Source organism: Homarus americanus, unplaced genomic scaffold (genome assembly GCF_018991925.1).
Source record: "Homarus americanus isolate GMGI-L3 unplaced genomic scaffold, GMGI_Hamer_2.0 scaffold34921, whole genome shotgun sequence".
NCBI classification, from domain to species: domain Eukaryota; kingdom Metazoa; phylum Arthropoda; class Malacostraca; order Decapoda; family Nephropidae; genus Homarus; species Homarus americanus.
Window position 1 is genome coordinate 21,581,927 of NW_024741901.1, and position 17,316 is coordinate 21,599,242.

The 17,316-nt window shown below is 40.4% G+C and overlaps 1 protein-coding gene across 1 annotated transcript; it reads right to left on the reverse strand.

Moving 5' to 3' along the window:
• Positions 1-1,436: 1,436 nt before the first annotated feature.
• On the reverse strand, positions 1,437-16,966 carry LOC121876081. The gene is made up of 6 exons (XM_042380999.1): positions 16,853-16,966; positions 12,560-13,021; positions 11,072-11,208; positions 10,277-10,481; positions 9,367-9,552; positions 1,437-8,066 (listed from the first exon to the last, which is right to left on the reverse strand). The coding sequence occupies exons 1-6, from the start codon at positions 16,884-16,886 to the stop codon at positions 7,915-7,917; spliced, it is 1,176 nt and encodes a 391-aa protein (XP_042236933.1). The 5' UTR covers positions 16,887-16,966; the 3' UTR covers positions 1,437-7,914.
• Positions 16,967-17,316: the final 350 nt, after the last annotated feature.

Here is a 17,316-nt window from a genome sequence, read left to right on the forward strand (position 1 = left end):
CCTTCTACATTCTATTTTTGCTTGGTTTCTGGCTCTTGCATACATCCTCCTGTCCTGCTCATCGTTTGACCCAACCCACGTCTTGAATTTCTGGTTTTTCTTCTTAACTTTGTCGACCGCCGCATGGTTCATGTGTAGGGATCCCCTCGTATTCCTAGAGGCACTGGGTTTGGTCTTGGGTATATATTTATCGATCAAATGGGTCACTTTACTAGTTATGATATTCAGTGTAGTAGCTGCGTTCTTGTACCTTAATGAGTCAGGCCAGTGGATATACCCCTCATCTCTTCCCTCATCCCGTTGTAATTTCCCTTGTAATATTTGCACCTTGGCCTGGCCTTAACTTGAACTAGGTAACAGTGGTGAGGTGTGACTGCTGTGTTACTGTGTAAACATATGGAATTGCAGACCACTGCCTGCACAGTCAGAGACGGTGCATACTGCAGTGCTGCACTTGCTTATTGGACAAAAGCTTATTTTGAGTTACCATATTCCATGTTGTGCATTGTATAATCTATTTAAATTTTTCATATGTATGTTTATAGCTCAGGTAGATAGTTATATTGTTTTTTAATGACTAGTGGGCATGAGCCCTTGTTGTACAGTAAATTACAGTACAGTACAGTACTTTATTATCGCCATTGATCGGATCATTACCCACTTGGGCGGTCGGTCACGTCTGTAAGTCCATTGACAATAGCAAGGTATCTTTATACCTTGGACGAGAGTACCCAGCCACGGTACCCATAACATAAGGTTAATTTTTATTTTACAGTTGTACATTTCGTATTATATTATTTTTTTGTAATTAAAGTTTTGTTTTAAGCATGGGCATTATTATTCATATATCATTATTGAATTAAGATTAATGAAGATGTCTATTCTGAAAATTAATGTTATTGGTTCTGCGTTCCTTTCGGGCCCCCTGAAGGAGCTGTAAAAAAATGTAAGGTTTATGATTATCAACATGACCTTGCTCCCAGTCACACTTCAATAAAACTGTCCCAATATTTGCAACAAGAATATAAAAATGCTGAAGTTGCCAGGGAACGCCTCTGATTTAAACTGTTACCATGATAACAACTGGTCAAATTTGGGACGATCTGTACCAAAAGTATATCGTGTAAACCTTCTCACTTGGTGATCAAATCTACCAAGGTTAATTATTTTGGGGACACACTGACAGACAGGCACACACACACAGGACCAAAAACCATACCCAGCCCCGCAGTCTCGGTAATAATAATAATAATAATAATAATAATAATAATAATAATAATAGCAGTAGTTGTAGTAGTAGTAGTATCTCAGTCTCCTGTACTGCACACATAAACAGAAGTACAGTAGGCCTACACCAGAAATGGTACTCTGTCTGATGTTCAGTTTACAAGAGTCTTACGCTTCTGTAAAAGTTAAGGGAACAATTAAAGACCAGATTTTATATTACCACTATTTATTGCGGAGAAAACATCAAATTAATTACAACCCAGAAATATAAGAGTGCAGGTTACAGAGGAAGATGTCGAGCATTGCGTTACACACTTTTTTGTGGTTCCTCCTCATCCTCAACACCCAAATTACATGTCAGGAACACAATAAACAACAGTTTTGGGATGTTCATCAACCGTATTTTGAAATAACATTTACATTCATGGGTTATATTACGTAAACTCAATTTAATCTGATTTTTCATTAGTCGTAGAGTGTGCACTACAACAGTCTGCATTGATCACTTAAATTATATCTTTTAGTTTTAAAGATTCTAAGTTTTGGTGGAATTATAACCACCTGCAAAGCTGGAGCAGTAAACTGACTCCTGCAGCTGCCACAGGACTCCATGTGTCTGAGGCTGCACGGAGCTCCACCCCAACTACAGGCAGAGGATCATAAAGGTCATATCAAAAGTTCAAAGATAACATAATGTACAGGAGACGTTAAAAGTGTATCTGGAGCAAAGAATCACTAATTTCACATCAATTGTGGACCTTTGTGGCGACTCTTAAGTTTCTTAACATACACAAATCACGTGGAATTAGGACACATACTGTACATCTTCCCAGTATAAATTATTTTTTCTTATCATCTAAGGGTTACCTTAAAGGTTCTCCTTCTACATAACACTTGTGATATGTTGTCACACAGACACACTGTAAATGTCTAATATATCCACAAAGGCTTTAAAGAGAGCTGCTTGCTATCTTTGAACCCCAGAAATGACCCCTTATATATAAAATCTTCTATACGTTCTCTCTGTGGTTACATAAATGATATGCGCGTCACAGATTAAGTTAATGTTATACGGTTCATGCAGATTATCTGAAAAAGAAAACAATAATGGCACTTGACAGAATATTGGTACCAGCAAACATGCAAACTCACTTGAGTGTGTAGTGCTCAAACAAAATGTTGCAGTGTGCTTGAAAGTGTAAAAAATGGATATCTACCATTATTAGACAATAACAACAGCCACTGTCGACGCAGGGCCGGGTTACACCACCACCACTCTGGGACTCTTGCTCAACTAGCCTCGCTGCTAATGTCCTCCATATAGGATGTTCCAACATCTGAATGTAATTTATTGGCCCACTGAAAAAGCGAATGAATTCTAAATTATTCCGTATATCACTATGCCTAAACTATAAAGAGAAGCATAATGGAAATCTGTTGACTATCACAATTGACATTCATGGAAGACATAAATGGAAAGGAACACGAGGATCTCTACTAATGATCCCTAAGCTAGGTGGTGGTACCCGACCCGCACATCCTCCACCCTTCCTGCACACTGGACCTGAGTGAACACAAGGGGGCACAAGTGGGCATATCACAAGGTCACACGGCACCTCATGGAAGACTCGGTACAGCTCCAACTGGACACAACAAACTTACGAGCAGGAGGTGAGAGACGCACCACCTCTTGTGTTGATAGTTGAAGGTGTGTGACAGATAAAGTATGATCAGGAATATGACAGACAAACGCTGAGCTGGTATAAATGACTTTAACCCCTTGAGTAAAATGAACCCCTCAGAAAGATATTTTAACGCTGCGAGGCCAATAATTTAGGTCGTCCTATTCAAGGAATTGATTCGTAGTAGGCCACTCAAAGGGCTAAGTCTTTGTATTCCGCTATTTAACGTGTTGTAATAAAAGGGCTAAGTAGTTGTACTCAATGAGTTAAATCGTCGTACTCAAGAGATTAAGTTGAAGTACTCAAGGGTCAAATCGTCACATTCAAACAGTTAAGTCGTCATACTCGAAGTGGTGAGTCGTCATAGGGGTTAAGTCGTGAGAGGGACAGGGTGATGATGAGGAAGCAGTAAGAAGGTCAGGATGATAATGAGCAAGAAGTAGGAGGGACAGAAAAAGGGAGGTGGTCGGGTTGTGGTTGTTGGTGACCAGGAGGAGCTCTGGGGGTGGCGGCTACGGCCTACCTACAACAGTACAACATTGTAACACACTCACAATTCTTTTTTTTTTTCTGATACACTTCTTAATGATTAGAAAAACATATCGTGAATTCACAGCATTTACAACCCTTACAGTGGAATAGCGTAGTGATTAGTAAAAAATGTCCTACATAGCGGCATTTTTCTAATATATTTTACCCCGCTGGTAGTCGATGCTTTTCACAATAAGTCTCATAACATACACAGTGAACCTGATGAGCTGCCTCCTCTCAGGGCCAGATGAATCATCTCAGAGCCAGCTGTCTCCTTTCAGAGACAGCTGCCTCTTCTCAGAGCTAGCTGCCTCTTCTCAGATCCAACTGCCTCCTCTAAGAACCAGCTGCCTCCTCTCAGAACCAGCTGTCTCCTCTCAGAGCCAGCTCTCCTCTTAGATCCAGCTAACTCCTCTCAGAGCCAATGGACATGGCACTGAAATCAACACAACTTTCAACAAAAGTGACGTAGAACAAAAATATTCACTTCGCCTACAGTATATCATAACTTATATGTATGGTATTTTACAACTTGCATGAAAGATATTTTATAAGTTGTGTCCCTATGTATGATGTTTTACAAGTTGTGTCTTTTGCGGGTTGAGGGTAGCAGCTCATCAGTTTACAGAAGTTTACGTAATGGCGCACTGTTGCCAACTCTTACAACCCAAAAAGTCGCATAAGATTGTTGTTATAATGTTATTACAGTACTGTGCTTCAACAACTAAGGTCTTTAAGTGCATAACAAAGGTTGGTAATTCCACTAGTCCAACAACTCTTAAAAAAATATGAGAGATAAAAGTCACAAAGATAAAAGTCCAAACTCATTAAACTTAATTAGTCAATATTAAATGGGTAGAATTTGTTAAACATTAATCCAGAAATCGATGAAATTCAGTAATATCATCCTGAAATTCCCTGAAATTATACTACAAATAAACCCAAAGTTTACTAAAATTACTCAAATCAGCTTATTGGTTGCGACTTTTCGCTAGGTTGGCAACACTGAGTCAAATAGCGCCATCATAACTCAGATCATGAGAGTCATTCATCCCATTTGGTGATGAAGGTACAATACAAAACACACAATCTGGTCAGTCGGTTCATCGTAATTTTCTTTCTACAGTCAATAAAAAAAGTCCTTGGTATTTTCTTGTTTTACTTATATTAATATTTCATTATTTCACAGTGAAACTTTTGCTATACAGGTATAACCTTCATTCTCAAATGGATGATGGATTCAGGAGACAAGAATACCTGAAATGCCTGTACGTGTGTAATTTGCCGGATAAGACAAATGTGGCAGCTCAGCTTAGCATGTTAAACTAATACAGTGAATAGGCTTGTATTTAATAATAATACCATGAAACTGAAAACCTTGATGCAGGGGTACCACAGCTCCTTAGCTATTTTTACACATGCCTAAATCAATACTTTGGTACGTTTGACACATGCCTAGATAAGTATTTTGATACATCGTGGCACCCCATTTGGTGTGAAGCTTATAAATTGTATTATCGTTCATCTTTTGATTTACAGTCACCATCAACATGACGCAAATTCAACATTTTTATCTCCAGAATCTAACATTGTTCTCTGCTACGCAAGATGGAAACCATTTCTGATCTCAAGCACTTTGTTTAACATTCTGTAAAGTCTGAAAACTTCAATGGCTAAATATCATATCAGCATATTTCTAGATTATGTTTTACTAATAAACGACCACTTATCTGAGCACACCGTTATCTGATGAGGTGAACTGGTCTCCTCTTGTCATACACTGTACGTGGACAACGGGTGTCCACTGACTGGAACGGCGGCATCTGATTGACAGATTTCCTCATGACACACGAGAAAAAGATTTAAATTTTTGGTAGAATTTTGTTTTTCTATCACAGATAATGATAATTTTCACTCGTGCGACATGAGTGAATCTGCCAATCACGCCGCCATTGCTGTCAGTATATACCCGTTGTCCATTTACAGTGTATGACAAGAGAGAGCCAGTTTACCATTGAGGCTCGTTATTGCTATACTGTATTTTTCCTTAACTTAAGCTACACTGTCAGATACATCCCCGTTGTTGATTCATTATTGCTATACTGTATGATAAATATTCATCAAATCAAATATACAACAAGAAAATATCAAACTGTTGCTTCTTGAATAATAAACCTTTTTAATCCTTGGGTCATTCAGTAAATGTCCTCTGAACGCTGCCAGAGAATTTTTCAAACTTTACAATTAAGGAAAATAAATACTTTCGCCTTTTAATATTTGTTTGTACTTGGCTTTTGAAATGTGATGGCATAAACTGATATGTTGGCGGATATGCAGCGAGCGAGTCTAGATGACACAGTTTAATACAACACCAAGACTGTGTTATTGCTTCAACAACCCCAACATACACACAGCCCCCTTCCCTTCCCCAATACACGCTGAAGTAACGTCTAGGCCAGGTCAGGGTAGGGTTACTGTAGGTTAAATTAGATTAGGCTAGGTCACGCTAGGTTAGTAAGGGTAGGGTAGGGTAGGGTAGGTCAACTAGAAAAGGTTATAGATTAGGTTGATTTACTTTAGGTTAGGTTATGGAAGGCAATGTTACGTTACGTTAAGGAAGGTGGGGTAAAGATAGGTTAAATTTGGTTAGGTTGGGTTGGGTTGGGTTAGGTTAGGTTAGCTTATGAATATTCCAGCGTTATTTATACACAAACAAGGGCTCGAGCGATAGCTGGGCTGCTACTGAGAATAACTGTTTTCAAGTTTCCACATTCACAATGTTCATCAACACGAAGCAAAGTAAAAAAAAAAAAAAATGATCATTATTACAATACATTATTTTGATAAGTAATGTAAACTATGTAGATTTTGGGGCCAAAAATCTTCGTTTCGATCTCCAGTTCAAATCTTCAGGACAAAAATTTCTGAAATAGTATTTTATCAAGTGCTGTTGCTTATATAATTATATTTTGTATCATTCTAAAGTTTGAAAACCTTTCTGGGTGATAATTTCTTGATTCCAAATATTTACCAAGATATGTTAGATATCGCATAAATATATAAAACGAAATCAGTCTCCATGAGCGTATATTCTTTTAAGTTTCTCTTTCTATCGTATCTCTGTTACATGTACAATACTTAGCTAATACTTCAGTTTAAAATACTTAAAGCAGTATAAAGTTATGTGCGATGCTAAATTATTCCTCCACTTTACCTAATGTTACAGATAAACAATAGTTAACTTCATTCAGGAGAATGACTAAGGTTGAGTCTGACGGGGCGACTCTCACTCAATTATACATGATGTTTACAAAATCCCTTGATGTTTGTGTTTACATAGATCCTTAAGGATGATACACATCAAGAACACTGTTATATAATCCATCACATTTTAAACCTAACTATATACGTATATTTCACCATGTTCACCGAGGCTTAACCTCGCAGGTGGAATTGTGAAGAACATATCTTGAACGTTCAAAATATGTTCTCCAGAAGTCAACCTACAAGGCTAAGAACAATACCACAGTTATGTTTCGAAAATGATGGAATACATAAACATTAGGGGGTTTTGTACTAAACATCGTGTTGCGTGACGAGGACTATGTTCCAGAGAACACAGCACTGAAGTATGACAACTCAGGGCTGCTGGTAGTGTGACAGATGACGCCAGTCAGAGCTCTACTTTGTGGTTCAGGTGTATGACAGGCTGACAGAGCACATACTGAGAAGATAACACCATACTGGTCAGATGTTTGGCAGAATTCGCGAGGGAGAGAACTTGTCAGGAAGAGAGCTCCTGAGGGAGAGAGCTCTTGGGGGAGAGATCTCGTGAGGAAGAGAACACTTGAGGGAGAGAGCTCGTGAGGGAGACAGTTCGTGAGGGACTCGGGGGGGCAGTTCGTAAGGGAGAGGGCAACTTAACCCCACTTACTTTTTTGCTGTTGTTAAAGAAATTCTCATATAGGTAAAGTCTTTATAACCACTGATCATTTAATACAATCCTAAGGTATTGTATTCACTAAGACTGTATGTTTTCCAAAACAAATTTTGCATCATCGGAAATTAACCCCAGCTTATTTCACTGAAGATTTACCACCCTAACGTTACATGGGTAGTTTAAGTTAGGCTTGGTTAGTACAGGTTAATTTAGCTTAGTACAGGTTAGTTTAGATTAAGTGAGGTGTTGTCCTAGTTTGTGTCATGCCTTCAGCCACAGATTCACAAGTGTCATCATCCTTCAGTGTTACAAAATTATCTTCCTCGTTCACATAAAATTTTACGAGTTAAATATATTCAGTACTTCAGAAACACAATAAATTCATTCGATAAGGCTTCGTCTAGGACATACATTTTTGGTACCATAGCAATACCTATTACTGTGGTATTAGTCAGTTTTCCAGAAGTCCAACACATGAGGAGGTCCTATTGATGCAGGGTCGTGCAGGAGGCGCTGGTGTCGAGGAAGAAGCCATCACTGCATGGTGTCATACTGGACCTTCTTCACCTTAAAGTACCTGAAGATGCCGTAGCCTATAACGGTGAGTAGCGTGGAGCCTGCCAGTACAGCTCCCACAGTCACGGGCACCATCTCGTCTCGGTGTACCCGGTGGATGCAATGCTTGGCTGCCCGGAGAGTAAGACTTTGATTAATGATGGGAGGGAGGGAGGGAGAGATGGATGGACGGAGGTAGGTTGGTAGGTAAGTACAGTAGATATATATTCAGCAAAATCATCATACAAGCTTACAATTGGTTCAGACAATGCTGGTATACAATTCAACATGTATATATAAACAACATAGGTTAAGGTTAGTTAGCGTTAGGTTTGGCTTGGTTAGGTTAGGTTAGGTTTGCGGTAGCGTGATTAATCTTAAGGTGAAAAAAGCTGGGGGTAATCATCAGCTGATCTCAATAAATTATACAAATCTAACCAAACCTAATCTAACCTATCCTAATTTATCCCAGTGGTGCATGGTGAGTATTACAACAAAGTGTGCTGTAAATAAGTTTTTAAGACAAATATAATAAAAAGTGATCCACAAAAATCTTTTATTTGTTTATTAAGTTATCTGGAAATGTCACTCTGTACTGCTCGTATTTTTCATGGTAAAGGTGGAAATTTTCTGGTCTAGAAAGTGAAAAATATCTACACTCAATCTACAAGCATATGCTATCAGCAATTTTGTAATATAACTGAAGTTACGTAAGAGTCTTTTTCCTCATCCTCTGCTGGACTTTTCAGCCTTTTATACCTTTGATCATCCGTATCATTTCTGGTGGGTACAGCAGAAGCCCACAAGTCGTCAAATCTCTATTCCCTGTCGTATTTAAGCTGCTGTGTAACATCGTTTACTTTCTTACAACAGTAATAATACATCATAGGTTTCACTTTATAGTACAGCCAAATTGTTTTGAAAAAAAAATAAAGGAACAGGAAGCTAAAAAAAAAACTATTATTTTCACAGTGGCATCAGTCCTAATTTTCAGAATTTTCATTAACATGCTGGAAAAATCCAATAAACGAGATGTAAAATTCCATCTAGTAGGCGCTACAGACGGCAGCTTTTTACTAATAAATTCATGTAGAGAGTGAACTCTTTTTGAAGACTTAAGAAAAATATTCTGCTAATCCATTTAGAGTTTGGAAAAAAATATTATACACTCCCAGATGTTAGAAAGGCTTTGCTGTAAGACTAAATTCAACACATGTACATAGCAGTGTGTAAAAGCAGCCAGAGGATAATATAGTCATAAGAACTTTGCTCATTACACTTGGTCCGTCATAGGTCTGTCCAGCCAATTTGTCTTGAATCTGGAATTCTTGAACTTTATTAACTACGTGTCTAAAGATCATCAGAGGTTTTTTCAGCACTCAAATCTAACAAACAAAATTACAACCTGAAAAAATAAATACAAATACTCACGTGTTCTGAAAATTTCACTATCACAAAAGGCCTGGACGCGGACCTCGTCAAAGTGCAGCGTAGCGGAGTTGTTGTAGCTGTCTTTCAGGGTGACGTCGTGTAGTAGGAGGCAGCGGAAGGACTTACTGTTGGTAGTCTGCCAGTAGGTGCGATCCTTCCTGCTCACCAGCGTCACCTCACCTCCACCTGGCACACAACAAGAGGCACTGTACATTTAGTATGGTGTTTGTGTTGGTCTGAGAGAGAGAGAGAGAGAGAGGGGGGGGGGATGTAATCAGGGACAAAAGAGAGAGAGAACATGGAGGCAGAGATAACAGGTAGATATAATATTAAATAAATCTACTTCTATCAGTGTGTTCAGATAATTGCTGTTACCTTAGACTTTTAACCACTTCAGAATGTCACTAAAGCATGTAATGTACAAATAGATATCCTCCCTCTATTGCAATTATTTAACGATTTCGATTCTAACAAATAATACTACAGGGTATTGAGTAAAAAAACAACAATCGTCACTGTTTTATATGTTTAAGTCTCTGAGGTTAGTACTCTTCAGACTGTCGCCCGTATTATTAAACATCTTCCTTTGTAGAGGGTCATCGTGTTTCAACCCGAGTTTTAAACTAAATGAGTCCTGAGGGACACCGCAGTACTGTACTTAACGGGGTGGTGTGGCGGTAAAATTAACTAATTCCAATAAAATTAATTTATAGTATTGGAATTTGTTAATTTTACAGCCACACCACCCCGTTAAGTACAGTACTGCGGTGTCCCTCAGGACTCATTTAGTTTAAAACTCGGGTTGAAACACTACGACCCTCTTCAAGGGAAGATGTTGTTTAATAATACGGGCATAAAACTCTTAATTAGTGAAGCAGTCAAGGTGCCATCTATATGTCACAACACTCACCAGGGGCAGCATCCTCGAAGTCTGGGTTACTGAGGTTGTAAGTAAGGCTGAATCTTGACACGAACCACGAGTCGGTGATATCATCCAGACCGAAGGTGAGTGAGAGGATGTATGAGGACCACAACACGTCCACCTGTGACACCTGGCCCACACGGTCACAGATGCCACCCACTCTGGCATCATCCGAAGGGGACACTTGATTAGTCTGCCGAGGAAAGTCATAGTGAACGATAATTTACCACCTTAAAAGGACATAATTACTGACAGTGGTGACGTGGAAGGTATGTACCGTAATTATTAATATACCATGTGATTACAAATTATCTTCACAATTTTAAATATTTAATATAAAAACTAATAAAGCTGCCTGATTATGTTTCGTTAATGTTCCTATAATAGTTGACAGAAATAATCTGAAAAGTGAAGATGGTTTACAAACAGCTGACAATGTGATAGAGGCATTGTGGATACAGTACACTGAACACTCACCCACTGATACACAATGTGGCCGGTACTACACTTGACTTTTCACTTCCCCATCTTAGGGTAGATACTAAATTACAACTAAACAGACTCTGGGTACACCCAGTGTGAACTACCGACCCCTTATGACAGAAGGCGAGTGCTGCAATAATGCTGCATCCACGTGTCCGCCGCACCACACAGAGATAATGTAGGTTATTACGAACCACTGATGGCAGTTGTGTTACCCTCCCACCTCTCAATGCAGTCAGTGTCTGTTTAATGTAGGTTCGGTTAATATACTGTCTGTAAACTAAACGCTTCTCAACCAACCTTGTATTCACCCTTCGTGTCCAGGTAGTAAACGGTGGCCTTGGACTTGAAGTAGGCCATGACGCAGCCAACACCAAACTCGTCCTTAACGATGTAAGTCCCATCATAGCGAGTGTAACCCACAGTTGACGACGAATCTGTTAGCCAAATTAACTCCAACATTAAAAGAGGGAAAACAATTATGCAGAAATACTTTTAGTCTGAACGCCATAAATGCAAAAAGAGAACTTGACTCCCATTCCATGTGTGTGTGTGTGTGTGTGTGGGCATGAATGTGTGTGTGTGTGTGTGCATGAATGTGTGTGTGTGTGTGTGTGTGTGCATGAATGTGTGTGTGTGTGTGTGTGTGTGCATGAATGTGTGCGTGTGAATGTGTGTGTGTGTGTGTGTGCATGAATGTGTGTGTGTGTGTGTATGTGTATGAATGTGTGTGTGTGTGTGTGTGTGCATGAATGTGTGTGTGTGTGTGTGTGTGTGTATGAATGTGTGTGTGTGGGCATGAATGTGTGTGTGTGTGTGGGCATGAATGTGTGTGTGTGTGTGATGTGTGTGTGTGTGTGTGTGTGCATGAATGTGTGTGTGTGTGCATGGATGTGTGTGTGTGTGCATGATGTGTGTGTGTGTGCATGAATGTGTGTGTGTGTGCATGAATGTGTGTGTGCGTGTGTGTGCATGATGTGTGTGTGTGTGTGTGCATGAATGTGTGTGTGTGTGTGTGTGTGTATGTGTGTATGAATGTGTGTGTGTGTGTGTGTGTGCATGAATGTGTGTGTGTGTGTGTGCGTGTGTGTGCATGAATGTGTGTGTGTGTGTGTGTGCTTTGCATTATAAAACTCAAGTAACAGTGACGAGTAGTTTGCTGCAGACATTTCTTCTTACACATCATAAACCCTAATCTTCAGCTGGTTCTGATACAACACAAGAGTCAACACACAGCACTTATCACAGCTGTCAACTCTCTCTCTCTCTCTCTGCTTTGAAACTTGGCTCCTTGGTAAAAAAATATCCTCTCAGCTGGGAATCATGTAGACAAAATTTGGGATCACTTCAAGATTAACCCCCACAGCATATTCACCTGAAGACTAACCACCCTAACACTAAGTTAATCTAACCCAACACAACATATACTTACTTAACATAATATAACCTAATCTAACCTAATCGTAAACCTAATCTCACCTTATCCCCTAGATATAGTTAGGGTGCTTAATCATCAGGCGAAATAAGCTGGGAGGGCTAATATTCAGGGAGGTCCATTTTTTTAAAAGCTTTGAAGTTAGTGTTAAAATCAAACCTAACATAACCTATCTTAATTTAACCTCCCCAGATAGCTTTAAGGTGCTTGATCAAATAAATAAGCTAGGGTTGGGATTAATCTTTAGCTCAGACCAGGAAACGGCTTCACTACAGTCTCTTCTTCGTCACTGTTAATAAACCTTCGACAGATCCATCTATCTCCCAAAAGTCAAAACAGCGATAAAACCTCACCTTTTTGAGCCATGGGTACCGGTAATTCCTCATACTCCATCCGGTCACTTCCTCCTCTCTTATAAACAACATTTCCTTCCGTGTCATAGTCGCCTTCATTATCACTTTCAGCATTATCACTTTCAGGATTAACACCTTCATCCTCAACAGCTTCATCTTCCTTCACAACAAGTGGATGGTGTAGTGTAGGCGGGGTGGTGGCGTAGACAACCACCTCTCTAGTACGAAGTTCATCCTCCACGTCGCCCCTCACCGCCTCCGCTTCTGCCACCTTCTCTTCATTATACCGTGACAGTTGAACAATTTCCTGTGGTTTTGGTTGTGACTGGTTGGATGTTACTTGACTGACATTTGATATGGTTGTAACATTTTTGGTGGTGAGAGCGGTGAGGGTTGTTGTGGGAGGAGCGACGTGTGTTGTAGTGGCAGCTGAGGACCCCGGCGCGAGCACAGCCACCACACCTGTCAGGAGACAACACATGATAAGACACTTAAGTATAATTAAGTTACTGTTTCTTCTAAGTCACTTGTCAGCTAACTAGCCAGTCATGTGGAGGTTGGTTCTCTGTTACACGCTGTGGACAAGTACTGGATATGTACTGATTCTCTGTATTGTCATGACAGATACTGACAGTAACAATAAGTTAATGTTTGCTTTAGAGACGTGTAGGAGGTTACTGGAGTGAGTCGAGAGGCGAGAGTAAATACCCTACAAGGAGGTGTGATCCAGGAAACACAATTCATTAGTACGGAGTGACTTGACAAGTGACTTAACACAACGATGACTCAGCAACTGGACACCACTAGACGTAACACAACGCTCAGCTGGTACAGTGTTGTGGCCAAGGTGTGAGAAGATTTGTCATAACCTGAGTGTTGGATGGTTTACCTCCATGAACCACACTGTGGATGGTTTACCTTCATGAACCACACTGTGGATGGTTTACCTCCATGAACCACACTGTGGAAGGTTTACCTCCATGAACCACACTGTGGATGGTTTACCTCCATGAACCACACTGTGGATGGTTTACCTCCATGAACCACACTGTGGATGGTTTACCTCCATGAACCACACTGTGGATGGTTTACCTCTATGAACCACACTGTGGATGGTTTACCTCCATGAACCACACTGTGGATGGTTTACCTCCATGAACCACACTGTGGGTGGTTTACCTCCATGAACCACACTGTGGGTGGTTTACCTCCATGAACCACACTGTGGATGGTTTACCTTCATAAACCACACTGTGGATGGTTTACCTCCATGAACCACACTGTAGAAGGTTTACCTCCATGAACCACACTGTGGGTGGTTTACCTCCATGAACCACACTGTGGGTGGTTTACCTCCATGAACCACACTGTAGAAGGTTTACCTCCATGAACCACACTGTGGGTAGTTTACCTCCATGAACCACACTGTGGAAGGTTTACCTCCATGAACCACACTGTGGGTGGTTTACCTCCATGAACCACACTGTGGGTGGTTTACCTCCATGAACCACACTGTAGAAGGTTTACCTCCATGAACCACACTGTAGAAGGTTTACCTCCATGAACCACACTGTAGAAGGTTTACCTCCATGAACCACACTGTGGAAGGTTTACCTCCATGAACCACACTATGTGGATGGTTTAGAACCACACTGTGGAAGGTTTACCTCCATGAACCACACTATGTGGATGGTTTACCTCCACGAGCCACACTGTGTGGAAGGTTTATGAACCACCATGAACCACACTATGTGGATGGTTTATGAACCACACTGTGAAGGTTTACCTCCATGAACCACACTGTGTGGAAGGTTTACCTCCATGAACCACACTGTGGAAGGTTTACCTCCATGAACCACACTGGAAGGTTTACCTCCATGAACCACACTGTGGAAGGTTTACCTCCATGAACCACACTATGTGGATGGTTTACCTCCACGAGCCACACTGTGTGGAAGGTTTGCCTCCATGAACCACACTGTGGAAGGTTTACCTCCATGAACCACACTGTGGAAGGTTTACCTCCATGAACCACACTGTGTGGAAGGTTTACCTCCATGAACCACACTGTGGAAGGTTTACCTCCATGAACCACACTGTGTGGAAGGTTTGCCTCCATGAACCACACTGTGTGGAAGGTTTACCTCCATGAACCACACTGTGCGGATGGTTTACTTTCATGAATGACACTGTGAATGGTTTACCTCATAACATAAACACCACGACCCTATATCTACAAGTAACAGGTAACACATGGTAAAATTTGCGAAATAATGTACACAGTTGTGCTTGAAGGAAAGATAGGTTGTACGTATACACAGGGTGGCTGATATGTACACATGGTGGCTGGCATGTACACACAAGATGGCTAGCTTGTACTTTATTCCCACCTACCGTGACGCACAACATTCCCTTTGTACATACTGAACGTGTGACTGAAATCAATAAACATTCTTCGGTAGTTTAAGGAGACATTTTGTCTTTACTGTCACACTGCCACGCCCCCTAACCCCCCTAACCTGCTCAAGGCACTGCAGGTCCCGGTAGCACAATGTTTTGTTGCAGAAATACAAACATTTATGTAAACTACTGGTTACTCCACTGACGGGTGTACTTACAACACACTATCCACATTTGCTCTATGCTGGGTGAACTACCACTGGGTGTACATATAACAGTACATGAACTACCACTGGGTGTACATATAACAGTGTGTTTACTGCCACTGGGTGTACATATAACAGTGTGTTTACTGCCACTGGGTGTACATATAACAGTATGTGAACTACCACTGGGTGTACATATAACAGTACATGAACTACCACTGGGTGTACATATAACAGTGTGTTTACTGCCACTGGGTGTACATATAACAGTGTGTTTACTGCCACTGGGTGTACATATAACAGTATGTGAACTACCACTGGGTGTACATATAACAGTATGTGAACTACCACTGGGTGTACATATAACAGTATGTGAACTACCACTGGGTGTACATATAACAGTATGAACTACCACTGGGTGTACATATAACAGTATGTGAACTACCATATAACAGTGTGGTGGGTGTACATATAACAGTACTGCCACTGGGTGTACATATAACAGTATGTGAACTACCACTGGGTGTACATATAACAGTATGTGAACTACCACTGGGTGTACATATAACAGTATGTGAACTACCACTGGGTGTACATATAACAGTATGTTTACTGCCACTGGGTGTACATATAACAGTGTGTGAACTACCACTGGGTGTACATATAACAGTATGTGAACTACCACTGGGTGTACATATAACAGTATGTGAACTACCACTGGGTGTACATATAACAGTATGTGAACTACCACTGGGTGTACATATAACAGTGTGTTTACTGCCACTGGGTGTACATATAACAGTGTGTGAACTACCACTGGGTGTACATATAACAGTATGTGAACTACCACTGGGTGTACATATAACAGTATGTGAACTACCACTGGGTGTACATATAACATACTGTGTACATGTGAACTGGGTGTACATATAACAGTATGTGAACTACCACTGGGTGTACATATAACAGTATGTGAACTACCACTGGGTGTACATATAACAGTATGTGAACTACCACTGGGTGTACATATAACAGTATGTGAACTACCACTGGGTGTACATATAACAGTATGTGAACTACCACTGGGTGTACATATAACAGTATGTGAACTACCACTGGGTGTACATATAACAGTATGTGAACTACCACTGGGTGTACATATAACAGTATGTGAACTACCACTGGGTGTACATATAACAGTACATGAACTACCACTGGGTGTACATATAACAGTACATGAACTACCACTGGGTGTACATTGTAACACACAGACGGCGGTGTTACCTTGGCCTGGAGACTAAAGGCATTATGTGAGGTGGACGGTGACAGTGTGCCGGGGTCATGTTGTCACGACAGCGGTCGTTATGCCAATAGTAAATCATTTTTTTATCACATGTATAAACATACAATCTTATGACGTGAAGCAACGCCCCACAACAGTTAGACCGCCCACAGGTCGTCCCATAGTAATTTGTGTTATATTTCTTCAAACTATAACAAAATGTTCTCCGTGTATTTATAGATTTATGGATAAAACTGCACCGACATAGCCGCGTCACCAGGGGTTAGGAAATGCCTCCTAACCTGACACACATAACACAAACTGTGCCACAGTCACCACCGTGGCTAGTGACACTGACAATCTTGCACTAAAGATACTAAATACCTAGATTCTACAATTTCTTACCTAAGGAGATGATCGCAGCCCACGTCGTCGCCATGTTGCCTCAGCTGTGAAAGTCAGCGGTGTGGGGGCAGAACACATGCGCCAACTGCTGCCACCAGACGAGCATTGATTTTATCTCTGGTAGAGTGGCGGCGGCGACGGCCTGCGTGTATTGCCGCTCTCCTCCATACAAACTATTGATGACTAGCAAGCATTAGCGTTTCTGTACTGTAGGAGAAGCTGTAGAAGCACATTCACCTGCCTATATAAATATACACACACTCCCTCTCTCTCTCTCTCTGTATATATATATATATATATATATATATATATATATATATATATATATATATATATATATATATATATATATATATATATATATATATATATATATATATATATATATATATATATATATATTGGGTAACAAAGGGACAGTGCTTCAACGTGTTGGACAGAATGACAGAATAATAGAAAACTAA